Raw genomic sequence first — 16,300 nt, 5'->3', positions numbered from 1 at the left:
GCTTATGATGCTATTGCAACAAAATAACAAAGGTGCCTTCAGTATTTCCCAATAGGCTATAGGGGCTGAAATTTCCAACAGGGGCTGAAGTATAATCCGAGATCAGGAACTGCCAGCTGTTAATTTATATCTTATCACAGCATAAACCTAGTTTTATACAGAATTTAGAAAGGCAGAATTAAGAATTTTCCACTTCAACATTGCTTTTTAAAAAACATCTAACTTTCATTTTCCTTTCTCATATTCAAAATGAAGTTCTAAATACATAGTAAATGTACATTAATATGGTTTCTCTGAATCATGTTTAATTCAGTTAATAATTTATTTCTTATCTACAATTTTCAAAAATAATATTTTCACATGTAAGATTTACTTCCTAAGAAGGATACTTTGTATATTGAAGGGACACAGGAAGGCATATAGGGGAAAATAAGCAGTCTTGTAAGCCTCGGGAGCCTAAGTACAAGAAAACAAGTGAGAGGTGTTTATGTATTGTGAATCCCCATTTCTTAGGCAGCTTTAAGGACAATGATTATAGAATTTTAAAAAACTAGTCTCCAAATCACATCATTTATTTATACCCTTTCCTTAATGCAATCCATATCTGTGGTACTGTACATGTTTTAACTGGAACTGTGCCATAACTTGAACAGTGAAAGTTAAAAAAAAAGAAAAAGAGCAGAAAAGGTATTCAATTATCTGTTGCCTTCTCAACGAGTGTATATTCTGGAACCTGGTTTTCTCTACATGTTTTAAATAAAATTTGAGACTTTTTTCTCATGCTAGTTTAGAAACTTACCTAATTTCATTAAAAACATATCTAGAGCCTGACGTATAATATAACATATTGTACTTGGCTTCTACTGTCTCAGTGGAGAATGACAAAAATGTTTTTAAGAGCTCACAAATGAAGAATAAATAAGTGAGTCTGATTCTTCAGTAAACATAACTTCAACATCAAACATGTTACATTCTTCAACATATTTACTGGGGGACGCCATATATTTAATGATGCTGTCATTCCTCAACACAATTTTTGAAACTATCTTTAAATTCTTTACAGAGAAGTTTCAACCCCAGTCTCCTTTTTCCTACTATACTACACATCCTCCAATATATATACAATATACATACACACACGCACTTCTTTTTTGAACAAAAACCATGTTCCTGAATCTGAAGATCCATTTATTCATCAAATTGATATCAGAATAATGTTGGGATGCCTCCCCAAACCACATCCGTTCCTAAAAGACAAATATATCCCAACCCTAACAATATTCAAAACAGTGCTGAGATAAACTCCCCCTCCCTACCCCTCGAATTTTAAGTCACAGCAGCAATAAGCTGAATTAGAAATTAGGATCTTTACTTACAAAATAGTGGATTCATTTGGAAGTATAAACTGAGCTGTGTCTGCTCAAACGTTAGTGGCATTACTTAATAACAACCAACATTTATGTGATGCTTTTTTTTGTTTATCAGTGATTTCTCAATCATTTTTCTCGTTGGAGGCCTAACGTAATCCTGTGAAATTACTCAGATACAGAAAAGGAAAATGCCCTTGATCTCTGCTCTCTCCCTCTTCCTGCACCTGGCAATGGCGGTGACAGCAGTACCCTTGGAAACCCTGTGTTGCAGATGGTACAGCCCTGTCAGCCTGGGACCCTGAATGACAATGAGGCAGAGCTACCTCCCATTGTGAACTGTTCACCTTGTAGTTTTTATGCGAGAGAGAAGTAAATGTCTTTTTGTCCTTTAAGCCACATTACTTTGGGATCTCTCATTACAACAACTTCATCTTTTACCCTCTTGTTCTGAACTCATGCTTACCATTTACATACCATCTGTTATCACTCTATCCAGTAGACCACGCGGAGGGCAAGCAAATGTTTGTCTCAGTCGGTGCAAATGATTTGGTTCGGCTGGTGTTTCCTGCATTTCTTCATTGCTGTTCAGTAGGTTACTTCCTTCTGTTGGTTCATTTCCATCTACACCTTTGGGGTTTGTAGCTGTTTCCTCCTGTGTTTAAAGCAATGAAAAAAATCCTTAAAACTGTGTAATTGATGTACATTTTTACAGTTACTGAGACATCACATCACACATCAAATCTCCGTTGCTAGAAGCAAGGCTAACACTTTACAGGGTAAACACACGGCGTTATGACTAGCTACCTGGCGAATGCCCGGAACAAGAACTATGTGAGAGGTATTTACGATTGAGTTACTATTTATAGTGCTATAAATGCTTGAGTCACATAAAATTTCATTATGTTTTTCAATACCGGGTTTAAAAATTAGCCATTTAAAATATGATTCAAGGCAACAGCTGGTAAATATGTCAGAGCGGTTCATAAAGAGATAATCACCTGTGGTGAAAACGAATTCACATTCATTCACCTCCTTGAATTTAAGCAATAAAGAGGGAGAGGGAAGAAAGCAGAATCATTCCAGCAGTTAGGCTGGGAACACAAAGCATCTCACAGGCGCTCCACATATGGCCAGATGCTAATGACTACCTGGGAGAACTGGGGATCACACCTACTATACCAGTTTGGGGATTTAAGGATGTGGAGAATTGTTAACTGAGTGACAGAGAATGAAGAGAACACAATTCTATCAAAGATTTGTAAATATACAGTCCCCTCCTTAAGGAAATGGTTGGGATGTTCAACGTTTGATCATACCTGTGTTTCTCGATACGTGGAAGCTGTGGGATTCACCTCTGTAGATGGTTCTGAATCTTCACATTCAGTTGTTTTATCTTGATTCCCCATGATTTGTAATTAAGAATAAGATGACAGAAGGGAAGAGGAAGTAGATCTGTTTTGAAGGAGAAAGAGTATAGAGGCAGAACAGCAATTTGAGATTTAAAGGAACTAATTAAACAGCAGTTTAAGCAATTTAAATGAATGAATTGTATTTATTTTTCCCTTAGAACTGTGAATGGCTAAAATATTTTAAATTAGACTATTTTTTTTTCAAAGTCCTTAACTTGGATTTATTGAAGTGACTATACAAATGATGGCGTGGTTATAATCACTTGGTGAGACAGTTTGCAGCTTAACAGTGGTAAAAAGAAAAAATAATGGACAAAGCATCAACATTACTAAGAATTCGCAAATAATAAATTAGACTATTCTTAACTTTCAATTGCTAATCTTTTCTTTGATAACAATAGTATATTATCCTAATTCTTACCTACCTTTTCACCTCTCTTGAAAAAGCCCTTGTTCACCATCATATTTTTATATTTCTTTCCCACCCTGTTTTCTGTGTTATACTTCAAATATTCCCAGCAATATTACTGTTAAATTGTCCTCTCTAATGGGCCAACTTGAAGCAGGAAAGCTCCTGGTAATTTTCCAATGTTGATGTGAGGAAATGAGTCACCAAAGAGAAATCTATGGATTCCATCATATTCAGAGAAACTAGAGTCGTTAATTTCTGTTTTTATGTCAAAATTACAGTTAAAAAAATACACCACCACGATGGAGCAGTCACAATGTCTTAGACACTGTGATTAGTGCTATGATAGCTTGATAGTCACTGTGGGTAATTCAAATATTACCAAAGCACAACCTCTGTTTCTCTTCAGACTTACAGTACACCAAGAGAAATAAACTTGTATGAAGTAACTAAAAACCCTGTAGGGCAGACCTATAGATTGGCTTCATAAACATCCACTTCAATCTCTCCTCCCTTGGCTTTCCATGCTAACAATATATAGGCTGAAAGGCCAAATATTCCAATTCCCAGCTACTTCGGCAGCTAGAGGTGGCCGTGTGTCACACTTCTAAGTAATGAGATACAGGGAGTCCCTGGGGAGGGCTTTCATTCCCAAACAATAAGACAAGGCCTTTCAAGGATGATACTGTTTACTCTCTGCCCTGTCACATTTCTTTCTCCTTCCTAGAACACCGACAGACGACCTGGAGGGCCGACAGCCATCCTTCAACCGTGAGAATGAAAATCCCTATACCAAGGACAGTAGACCCATAAGAAGGAGGAGCTGGTCCCTTGATGACATCATGAGTTGCTGCATCAGTCTTGGACTGCAAGCTTTGGAGTAATTGTTTAAATCACGATGAACCAAGTTTTCTTTTTACTGGTAACCAAACTTACTCCTAATGCAGCAAGCACTGTGAGTATTATAATAGAGGTATGAACTATAAGCTTTGGCAGAACCAAAGAGAAAATTATGTGAGAGAAGGGAAAAATCTAATTCAATACACTTTTGCGTGCCTAACATGTGCCAGGCACTATACTAGGCCATAAAGACAAGGCTTAATTAGACAGGACCCCTGCCGCAAGGAATCCTTTTCTGTTTAACAAAATGTCAAGATGTTTGACCCGTTTAAAATTTCAAAGAAAATGATATCCTTTCCACCACCACCACCATCATCATTTTTCTTCCTTGCAAAATACAAGGTTGGCCAGCGAGGCATCTCAAAAAGCCTTCAGTTTGATCTTTATTATATATTACATATAATAAATATACGTATATAAAATTCTACACTACATACGTGTTTATGTATATATAAATACACATATACATGTAGTTTTAAAAATTTAAATACTTTAAAATTTAAACTCATAATGAGAAAGAATGGCATTTTGACAGGAAAATGTTTGGTTCAGAGAGCCGTTGTCTTAAAGGCATAGAGGCACAAAGCCAGCGCAGTGCAAGGGAAGAGTCTATTAGCGCATGTCATGGGAGGCTACAAATAATAGCCCATGAGGCTGGAGAGTTAGGACACTGTATCCCAAACCATGGCACTTGGCCTTCACCCTCTATAGAGACTGACCCCCTAATGTAGTAGGTGTTGGCTCTGGATCTGGCTTTGGACAAACCTGGGTCTGAAGTCCAGCTCCATCATATACCAAATTTCTTAGGCTGTTCGTAATAATTCCCTATCTATAAAATGGAGACAGGAGTAATTCCAACCACGGACATGGTAGCATTCAGTAGTGCTGGTTATTGGCCACTCATATTCCTCCTTAATTATCACAAATCTCTAAGATTCTTTTTGCTTTTCCTATTAAAGCAGGACAAGGTCTCCCCAATCTGGAAGAATTTACTGCATAATTCCATTGATTTTCTTTGATCATGCTTTTAACCTCTTTCTTTCAAGGCAAACTTCTTGATTAGGGAATGTAATACACACTACTGGCTAAAAGGAATTTGAGAATTCATCTTATTAATGTTATTCTAGTCCTTTTTAACATAAAAAATCAAAATTGGGCATGTTGCACAGTACTGTATATGCTATTTTCAAGAATTCACATAGTTTTGTGTTTAAAAAAATGCTCCTATTCTCCCATAGTCTCCACCATGGATACCAAAGTACTATTAGAGATCAGAGAGGTATTACAGAGAGAAAAGGTAAAATAAAATACCAGTATTTTAATAAATCTAGTAAAACAACTTACAACTGGTCAGTTCTGTTTGTTTATACTCTGCTATGTTTCCATTTCCAAAAGAATACTTAAACCACCTGTCTCATTTCAGAAACCCACTTAAATTTAGGAAAATCACAAAAATGTAACTTAAAGCAACCACATTCATGGCGTTTATTGTTCATAGTCTTTGGGTCATGACATTTACAATATTTACAAATTTACAATCGTATATCCCCCATTAAGAAGGCAGTTTTGGTAAAGAAATCAGAAAATGTGCAAAAATGAGATTTTTTAAGGACCGTAAGAGATATCATGAAGTCCATTAAAAAGAAGAACGTTTACACTCCTTACTCAGAGAGGGGCTCTCAGGTCCTCACTCAGAGCCCATTAACTCTTATTTGAAAACAATTCTAACGAGTTTGCTCATCTGACTTCCAAACCCTCTTATGATGCTGTAAATTAAAATGTAGGAAGAGACTGTGATTAGAGACAAATTGAGAACAGCATGAGTGACAGCTGACAATGAAAGAGAGAGAAAAGATCACAATCTAATGTTACAACCTGTGGGAATAAATCTCTTTTTCATAAGGGATATTTACAGTGTTGGAGGGCCAAGCATCTTTCTCCTCCTTTTTTGGTAGCAGCACACGAATTTTCTTTTGTAGAATCCAGGCCTCTTCCATTCCTCATCCATGTGAGACTGTTATCCCCCCCTCCAATCTCCATGCTCCACCAGTGCTCCAGAGATGAGGACAGGCTTGGCCAATGAGGGAACTCTTTTCCTGGTCACCTTGACCCGTTCAGGCATGAGCATGTGACCCATACCTGGCCAATGAGAGTCAAGTTTAGGGTGTTCATTGGAACCATTAAGAAAGAGTTTTCTTTCTGTTGGGGTTGCTAAGTCCAGACTTGCTGTTGACAATCATTGTAACATACAAGAAAAGCCTTCTAAAGAATGAGGTAACTAACCACAGAACAAACCACAGTCTTAATATGGAAAGACAGAAAGAGAAAGCTCTAAATTAATAATCACACCGTTGGTACCCCTGAAAGCAGCTTCTTTTTAGTTAGGTGAGCCAATAAATTTCTTATCAGTTTGAGTTGGGTTTCTGTCACTTGCCACCAAATAAATCCTTAGTAAGAATGTTCATACGTGAATTGGCCCTGAAGGAGCCCCTATATAATAACAGATGTTTAGAAAGGTGATTCTACATCTTTAAGAAAATAAAAAGAAAAAAAAAAGTGAAAATATTTTGTTTTAAAAGGCATTAAAATAGACAGTACAGTTTAGAGCTTTTCTTTAAAGAGAATGTTAAATAAAATTTTTGTATTCAGTAAACTAGGTGTCAGTTACCCATAAAATTAAAGTGAAATGCTTTGTTTTTCAACAATCCTAGTTAAATGATACACTATAGTTAATGAACCCTAATTAATTTTTTTATCGTGTTCATAGAAGTCTTTAAAAGTCTTTGGGCCCAGAGAAGGTTCAACAGAGTCATCTCAATTGATCTGAGATGCTAGGGGCCTGAGATGGAAAAATTAAATAGTGAGGAAATATGGAGAAACTAGATGGCTTCTAAGCAGCTGAAAAGCAGCTACTCAATTTAATAGAATAATAAAAGTTGGAAAGGCCTTTAGAAATTACCTTGTCCAGTCTCTTTCATATTTAAATAAGAAAACTAAAACTTAGAGAAGCTAAATAACTTTTCTCAATGAACAAAGCCAATATCAGTCAAGCCCCTTGCCAAAACTATAAAAAGTTTGTGAAATGAGATAGTTCTTTATATCTTTGACTTCATGTCATTTCTATCAAATTGCTGCATTATATTTTTACATTTTTGTTACATTTTGTTTAAAATTCTACTCATATATACCCACAGTTAATTATAAGTTTGAAAACACATTCCACAAATAGAAATATTAAAATTTTCTATCTTACGTTCAGCTCTACTTTTTTCCATTGTTATAAATGTTATAGACTTTATTACAAACAAAAAATCTTTTACTAATCCATTTAAGTTGCACAACATTGGTAACAAAACGAATGAAATAAGAACTTTTATTCTATGCTCTTAAAAAATATTGTTTACATATTCTGAATTAATCAGTTAACTGGCTAGGTGACAACTTGCCACTTAAATATGACTTAAGATTCTAAGAATTAAGAAGCTTTTCATTTAAAAAAAATCCAGAGAGATTTTTGCGTATCAGAAAATTATACTGAGAACTAGGAAGGCAAGGTACATTTTAAATAAACACTAAAAGGGCCTTTACACAGAAGAAAGTGTTTTCAAGTTTTTTTTTCTGCTTCTCAATCAGGATATTGCTTTATTCAGACTGATACACAACCTGTAAACCATATTAGAAAAAAAAAATGTATTTTTTTGAAATGGTGAAATTTTATAAATTTCATAAATTCAGTAAATAATGTGAGTTTAATCAAAGTTCCCTGACTCAAATACAGATTTCAACAGAAGAATGAGGTTTGACCTAAACCCAGGGACATGGCTGTTATGACTGCTGTGACTGCCCACGTGCGTATAAGTTAGTAGGTCAAGTATTTTCTAAATACAAATGCAAAGGCTATTGGCCAATTGTGTCTCTCTTCAGCATTCCCAGTATAGGGAATTTCCTACAGGACTGATACACATTCTTAGAAACTACCTTGATTTAATTTGAGCTTTATTTTCCAATATTAGGCAAAGATGCCACCAAAATCACAGAGCTGTTCACTTCAAAGGAACAGTCTCCTTAGTCTTTTGTCCAAACTTGAGAGAAAACTGCAGATTAAGAATAATAAATCAAGAATAGGAGCAGTTCTGGTATGCACATATATGTAAATAAATAGGAAAAAGTCTGTTAATAGTAGCTGTCTCTGGGGAGGGAAATGGAATTGGAATTGTTGGAATTTCATTTTTATTCTCTATGTTTCTTTATTGTTAGAATTTTCACAAGAAGAAACTTTTAAAAAGCAATTTAAAATACACTGAAAAAGAATTTATGCAATTCTTAAAGCTTCAGAGAAAAGAAAATGATACTTCTTTCCTTGGTAATAATATTTTTCATAGATAGACTCTGGTATTTGATTTTAGGTAACTTAATTCCACCTGCCACAATTTAAGGTTATTTTTTGTTTTTGAGGTTTTCAAAGAAGATGAGGGAACTGCCTAGAATCTTCTACAGCAGTTTTCAGATATTTTTAAGGCCAGAGATCTTTCGTCAAATGAAACGTTATCCTGAAATCCAACAAATGGGACAGATAAAAGTGGAGCTGCAGGAGCCTGGTCCACTCACCCTTGCTTCTCCTGGCAAGTGAAGCACATTCTGAAAATCACTTCTCTAACTATGCTTTCACATACAGAAAGAGGTCTATTAAATCAGCCTTCTCTTTTTCAGGTTATCTGATTAATCTAAATGTTTAAAAGTGCTTTCTGTAATACTCCAGAGGAAATGAAAGAACTACCAAATTCCAAATGGCCACAGGCTCTTGGGCAAGTAAAATACACTTAACTGCTGTCTAGTGAATTACTGCTGAAAGAGCATTACATGGATAAAGACTGGTTGTTCTTGTTATTTTCTGGTTTTGGTAGGACAGGCTGACATTTAATGGGGTGATTGTGTTGAGAATTCACATATATTGCTGGAGTACTCTATACACTGTATACATGCATTTGATAAAGCATCTCCAGGATAGTTCATTAAGTACTCTATAACAATCACAATAAAAATCTCCTACTTTTGGTGTTCATCCATTTATGTGTTAAAGTGTGGGGTCTCTATATCATATGGTATTTTTATGTAGAACATATTGAAACTTTCTAATTTCTGGATTTTTCTAATCAACTCTGATCTAATGCTCATTTCCCAAAAGGAGTCCTATCCATCAATGAGGAATTCACATCAAGTGAGGAGTAGGGATTAAAATTTCCTTGACAATTAATCACTGAAATGACTAAGAATGTCTCCTTGAATGAGAACTACCTTATTGGAAAGTATTAAGTGTTGCAGCTGCATGCAATCAAGTTATCAAAGGAAAACCACCATTATTCTGTTTGGTTAATTAATACAGTGATGTGATTGAATCATCATGAAGTAAAACACTATGCAATGAGATAGGAATAAAAGGAAATTATTCCTAGGTAAGAAGGGACCCAATACTTGCTTCTCTATTTTTTAAGAAAATCTCTCCCCTGACTCAAGGGCAAATACGTTTAATTGAAAATTTAAAATATGACTTTTAGGCTTACTAAAATCAGAATCTCCAGAGACTGAATCTCCCCAAGCGTGGCAACATGACCTATGTACCTAAGAGCCATTGCTTAGGTGTGCCAGTGGGTCCCTTCCCCACCCCTAGGAATGAATCATGACTGGTCTAAATTAATCTCTGTAACATCATTCCTCTTTGCCATCCGCTGGTTTAGGGATGAGTGTGATTCATTTCTTGCCAATGAATGAATTCATTTCTTGTCTCATGGGCAAGGGTACTGGGGCCCACTGGGTAAGAATTTTCTTCCTAATATAAAGACAGAGAGGCAAGAGGAGAACCCTCTCCTCTTTTCGTCTCTGTGTGTGTGTGTCTGTGTGTGTGTGTGTGTGTGTGTGTGTGTGTGTTAGTGGGGGAGGATGAAACTGTGGATGACTACTGTGTTTCTTGGAATCAGAGCAGCCGTCATTTACCCATGAAGAAAAAAAGTCAAGATAAGCTAATGGAAAGCAAACTGGACCCTGATATCAATGTGCTGCTAAGCAAACCCTGGATCCACTTACCTTAGATATTTTGTCGTATGAGAAAAGACGCTTGTATTTTTGAAGGCAGTTTTGCTGAGTATCCTTTTACTTATAGGCAAAAGCATCCTAACCAATATGACAGGTGACTCTGATGCAGAGCCATCTCTGACAAGCTCTGATGAGGAGCAGTGATGAAGAACCTTTGGCTTACACGTCTCCCTTGCTTCTCCACATGGTGCAAAATATTCACAGAGGATGCACAAATAGAACACTGCTTTTGTATCACAATTTCTTAAAAATGCCCAGACAATAAGATTTCAGTAGCTAAAAATCAGTGTCAAGGTTTTTAGCATCATTCTTTTAGTCGCTAGAGACTGCATAGCTTGTAAGGTTACATATTTTTTCTGCCCTATCCCTGAAGTTCAGTTGCAATATTTGAATACTGAATTTTTTAAAGTTTGGCTTACAAACATATGATTATTTTGCTAGTTTCTACTCATGAAACAAAACAACGAAGAAAAACAAACCACCACTACCATCACTGCCTGGGGTTTCATGTTTTACTTTCTCTACTTGGTAAAGTTCTGCGAGTCATTCAAGATCTAACTCAAATGTCAGCATCTCAATTAGTATTTCCTAACTCCATGTAGAGGAACTCTGCCCCTCTTTTTTCTCTCTTAAGGCCTCATTCATTCAACAAACTTCTATTAAGCTCTCACCACGTTCTAGCCCTTGTGTTAAGAATTTGAATGTGAACAGTCTGACACAGTGCCTATACTCAAAGGTTGCAACCTAGTCAGAGGATGACAGATCATTCCCTAGGCAACCACAATGAAGTGTGGCAAGTTTCAATTTTAGGCATGTGAGATAAGCAACCCCATCTTTTCACAATCTGTGAAGTTTATCAGACTTTTACTGGGTTTCTATGGTGTGTAAAGCACAAGAGATAGCAACAGGACTCAGATGCAGCCTCGGCTCTTTAAGACAGGGACAGAGATGGCTATGTATTCAGCAAACCAGTTTCCTCTGCTGCCTGGGCACACAGATAGTTGACACTTCCCAGCCTCCCTTGCAGGTCCATGCGGCAAGTCCCCGAGTCTGGCAAAGGGATGTGGGCAAAAACGATGTACTGTACTTCCACTGCTCTAAGAAACTTCCTATGTAATCCTCCACAGGCTCTCTCTTTTCCTATCCATTGCCTGGAAACTAAGGACACCAAGGTCTTAGGGGATGGCAAAGCCATAATATAAAAAGAGTTAGGGTTCCTGAATCATTAAGTAGAAGGCCACCAGCTGAACACCTGGTTGGACTTCATATGAGTGAGAAATAAGCTTCTACTGGGTTAAGTTACTGAGGTTTTGGAGATTATCTGTTAACAGCCACCAGTGCCACCTTAAGGTAATTTAATTATAATGTGAGAAGTGCAGGCATAGAGTTAAACAGCAGAGAGGAAATAATGCCCTGCTTGGCTGATACTTGAATCAAGCCTTGAAAGATGACTTAGTCTCATAAATAAAATAAAGACCATTACAGGCAGAGGAACCACATGACTAAAGGGTAAGTGGTGAAAAGGAAAGTGCTTGTAGGGAATTTTGTGCACATGCATGTCAATAAGCATAATATGCAAGACACATGGAGCAGTCAGAGGAAAACGGACGTGAAAACCCTGAGAGTAAATCCTTCTTGTGTCACTGCCTCCTAATCCAGCCATTTGGGGCAAGTTACTTAGCCAGTCTGGATAATTTTCTTCATCTGCAAAATGGTGATAGTGCCTACATCACAGAAAACCTTAAACCAGTACTAAGTACATCATGGTGTCCCAAAAAAGTCCCCCTAATGTTTCATCTTCCTTTTAGGAGATTTTCCTTGAGAAAGATCTAATCTCATGGTTTCATTTCCCATCTAAAGAAACTGAAGAGATGAGGTTTAGGTGACTTTCAGAGGCCACACAGCAAACCTATTATTCAGAGTCAGTGCGGAAAATAGAAACCATGCCAAGTATTTTAAGCAGAGAGAGATTTATAAAATCTCAGAGAATGAAGTGAATTGTTGAAAGGCTGAAGATTGTTGAAAGGGTTACAAGTGCAGGGTCTTGGCTAGGGCTCTAGGAATGACTTCTAGAACACTAGTAGATGAGCTACCCGGGAATATACTATTTTTGCTACAATCAGGAGGCCTACAGGGACCAAGGAGTTCAAGAACATACCTGTGACCCTGAGAAGCTGGGATCTGGAAGCTGTCTGGACAGGGAACTCACAATATGTTCACTACCTCCCCCAGCTGCCTCTTGACAGCCAGAGAGCTGGTGATTCAACAGGGCATGCTGAGTCTGGTTGCTGTAAGTCCCTCCCAACACCCACAATTCTGGAGACTGGACACTGGCATCTTGTGCACTTTCCTTGCCAATAGAAAAGAGCCAAAAATAGCAGGGAGGGGCCGGGAAGCTCCCGCCTTATCTTCTGCCTTTGAAATCTCAGGCGAGTTACCTAGAAATCTAATTTACATCCAGAACTCTACCTGGAGGGGAGTCTGGGAAATGTTTTTAGCTTTCCTGCTTCTCCTGTACAAGAAGGCACTCTAGCCACAGGTAGCAATGGATGTGAGTGCCATACCCAGGACAGCAACTTCCGGTGTAGGCCCCAGGATTCAGACCTACATCACTGACTTTTCCCTACTTATTCTATCATGCCTTCTATGGAAACCCTAAAAAGGTAAAAATCTAGTCAACAGGACTGTAATTCTAAAGACCTTAATATGCTAGAAAATACATGAATCAGTCATTTTGCTCACATCATTAGTACAGGGTAAATCATGTTACCTAATTAATCGTTAAGTATATTCTGATCCATTGGATTTTGAGCTCCTGAACTGCAGAAACTGTATTTAATTCTTATTTGCATCTCCTTCCCCAGGCCTGCTTGGCCCACAGAAGATGCGCAGGTATTTGCTGAACTGAAATGTTTCGCTCTTAGAGAGAAATAGTAAACCAGAATTTCATGAGATACTGTATAGCAGCAGTAATATCAGGTGGAGGCCCTATTATAGGGAATGGGAAAGGGGGGCTTTTAGCCTTTCAGAGAAAACAGAGGTAGACCTGGCTAAGTAAAGCACCCGCTCTGTCTCTAGCCACTGGTGTCCCGGATTTCTTGATGGGAGGCTAAAGTTAGTGGTGTCTTCCTGCTATTAATCTTTTGGGCAGCAAAACACACCAGCGTCTGGGGTGAGAGAACAAGGATGCCATAACAAGCTGAAGCCTGGTAAGTAAAATGAAGCCACAGACTCAGCGTGCGCTTTGGGCAGGGGGTTATTTATATTCCCCAATCAGCAGGATCCGACTAGCCTCAGCACATCAGGGGTCTAACCTAGGCCACAGAAGCAACAACGTCTGGTGGATTTGAGAACTAAAAAATAAACAAGAAAAACCTACTCCAATAGCAACTAACAACAGTAGACAGACACGCAGCCAGCCACCCACCCACCACGCTGCGTACGATCAGAAGGCGCCGGGAGCTCGCTCCGGCCTCTGGCGCGGCAGGTACTACAAGGCTGTCCCCCAGGGGACCGGTTTCATTTACGCTCCGTGCTCTCCGGGGGCTACTCACCTCGAGCTCTCCGGCTCAGGCACCGGGCTCAGGACGATGGATTAGAAAAGGGGCTCAAAGGCCTGCGGGGGAGCCCAGCGGGGCCGGTTTCCGGGTGGCGCATCGCCCCATGCGGCGCCGGCGGCTGCAAGGACCACAGATAGCGGGGCGCAGGGCGCAGGGCGCGCCGCCGGGTGTCCGCGGCCCCGCCTTCCCCGCGGCGCGCGCGGTCCCGGGGAGGAGCCCGGGCGCTGGCTGCGCGGACCCCTCGAGGAGCCGGGGTCGGGTGGGGGCCCCGCAGCGGCCACCCCACGCGCTCTCCGCGGGTTTGGGGCCGCAGGGCGGCTTGACTCGGGTTCCGGAGAACCGGGGCGGGGGGGTGCCCTTCCCGGGCCCTCGGGGCGGCGCCGCGCGGTGGGCGGCCTCGCCGCGCCCCGGGCACCGGACGAGCGCGTCTCCCCGGGAAGCGGCGGGGACGGTCGCCCAGCGCGCGCGACTCGGACGCCGTCTGGCCCGGCGAGGACGAGCTCCTGGGCGAGGACGCGCAGCACGGCCTCTCGCGGAGCCAGGAGGGTGGCCCGCGCAGCCTCATCGCTGGCTTTATCGGTCTCGTCTGCATCCCGGATTGGATCTTTTCACTCCGCCTTTCTAGTTGTGCTTTTTAGAAGTGTCTTCTCAGGTGGGGCGGGAAGACCTCTCTTCAGGTGACCAGTGAAGTGGGATAAAAGACGTGTTCTCCCTTTTATCGCTTCTTTAACACTTGCCCTTCTCGCTGTGTTGTTTTAGATTTTCACCCTTCCATCAGCATTCATTGAATCCTGCCTTCCATTCCCCTGGCTTCCTTTCCTCTATATTTCTCTCCCTCTCCCCTTTCAACTAAGTATGTGTATTTGCGCGTGCGCCCCTTTCGGGGTAATTTTCATTTCCTACAGAAATAAAAATTGGCTTACCTGTTTGTCACTCCTTTCAGCAAGTGCCAATTTTAATGGCTGTTTTGTAGGCAAGAGGGACAATGTCACGTAAATGTCTCCACCAGACAGAAACCACTCATTCTTCTCTCTTAGGTCCTCCCTTATGGAGAGAATGGATGAATCTAGGTTCCGTCTATTAAGCTTCTTCGGAGCATCTAAAATGATTATTTTCCTAAGCGGAACTCCTCCTCTTCTAAAGCCTGTAAAACTTTCTGGTGACATCCAGCTTCCTCTTACCACAGGAATGAAATATATTTTTCCTTTGCTTTCAGTCATGTGATCATTGATACATCACCGGATTTGATCAACACGGCTTCGGAGAACACTGAACTTTTGGGCTAGTTTTTAACTTCGCTTTTATTGTTTATAATGTCTTATAGTTTATAGTTACCTCTGAGAGAACTAACTCTGGGGGAGTATTAGTATTCAGAATCCATTTTGCAGTATTCATCATGTGTTTATTTATTTAAATATTTATTTATTTGGTTGCACCAGGTGTTCATTGCGGCACACGGGATCTTTGACCTTCGTTGCAGCATGCAGGATCTTTTAGTTGCGGGCATGTGGGATCTAGTTCCCTGACCAGGGATTGAACCGGGCCCCCTGCATTGGGTGTGTGGAGTCTTAGTCACTGGACCACCGGGGAAGTTCCATCATGTGTTTATTAAGAATTCATTTTTTTCATAGCTTACATATACATGTATACTGGCTCAGAGCATCAAGTGCTTCATAAAAGCTTAAAAACTTCGGTGTTCCATTACTTCACTTGATAAGAAGTTACAGCATTTTGATAATGATACATCAAAAGAGACCCAAGTCATCTGGCCCAACTCCCTAATTTTACAAAGCAAAAAACTAAAATCGAAGATAAATTGGATGACTTGGGTCTAGGTAATAAAACCAAGCTACATGTGGTCCAGTAGTGGAGTACCTGGTCCAGAATCCCAAAGCAAATCTTATAATCAATGAACTCTTCAGGAATACTAGTCAAAATATCCATTATTGTCAGTTTTTATTTCATTTTATTTTATTTTATTTTTTGCTGTTGGTTTTAACTCTCCATCAACTGCATGTTCTTCCTCATACATAAATGTTTATCCTTTCATTCTCCATTTCAAAATTTTCCTTGCTAATATTACAGTTCTAAGACAAAAGATTAACTGCTCATTTACTGAGTATATGTGTATCATACCATTTGGTCTTTTGAGGTAACAACAAATAACACAAACATAAAACCCTGAAGCTAAAAGAACAAGAAAAAAATTCTCCCTAGTAATCTGTTATGGAATTATCTTCCATGAATTTAAATTTCTTACTGAAACTTTTATTTTCATTAATTTTATTCATTTCCTGTTATATGATTCATTTCTATTTATTCATTCAGAGACTATTTCTAAGTTTCATGTTCTCTTGTCTGTTACCTAGAAATTTGGTGAGGAAATCTATACTTAATCTAAAAACCATCCCTCAAACTGACAATACTGTAAGTTAGTTAACTATATGTTTCTTATGCCCATGTCAAATATTGCTTATTTTAATAAAGATTTTTTAGTTAGACTAAGAAAAGTATTTATTCATAAGTGATGACATCCATTAAGTATATACATCTGGTGATTAT

The 16,300-nt window shown here is 39.2% G+C and overlaps 1 protein-coding gene across 9 annotated transcripts in view; it reads right to left on the bottom strand.

The window, feature by feature from the left end:
- SLC9B2 (solute carrier family 9 member B2) overlaps nucleotides 1-14,226 on the bottom strand; it is a 52,556-nt gene extending 38,330 nt beyond the window's left edge. For 6 of the 9 annotated variants that reach the window (XM_057705497.1, XM_057705502.1, XM_057705506.1 and 3 more), the window contains exons 1-3: nucleotides 13,733-14,226; nucleotides 2,687-2,822; nucleotides 1,845-2,022 (exon numbers count right to left, since the gene is read on the bottom strand). In XM_057705497.1, coding sequence (XP_057561480.1) covers nucleotides 1,845-2,022; nucleotides 2,687-2,776 — 268 coding nt within the window. In that variant the 5' untranslated portion in view covers nucleotides 2,777-2,822; nucleotides 13,733-14,226. Of the gene's footprint in view, nucleotides 1-1,833; nucleotides 2,023-2,686; nucleotides 2,823-6,001; nucleotides 6,381-13,732 lie in introns of those variants that run through there. The other 3 variants (XM_057705499.1, XM_057705498.1, XM_057705503.1) reach the window with 3 other exon arrangements.
- Nucleotides 14,227-16,300: the final 2,074 nt, after the last annotated feature.

Source organism: Hippopotamus amphibius, chromosome 13 (genome assembly GCF_030028045.1).
Source record: "Hippopotamus amphibius kiboko isolate mHipAmp2 chromosome 13, mHipAmp2.hap2, whole genome shotgun sequence".
In the NCBI taxonomy this organism is placed as follows: domain Eukaryota; kingdom Metazoa; phylum Chordata; class Mammalia; order Artiodactyla; family Hippopotamidae; genus Hippopotamus; species Hippopotamus amphibius.
This window is presented reverse-complemented; position numbering and strand designations above follow the sequence as displayed.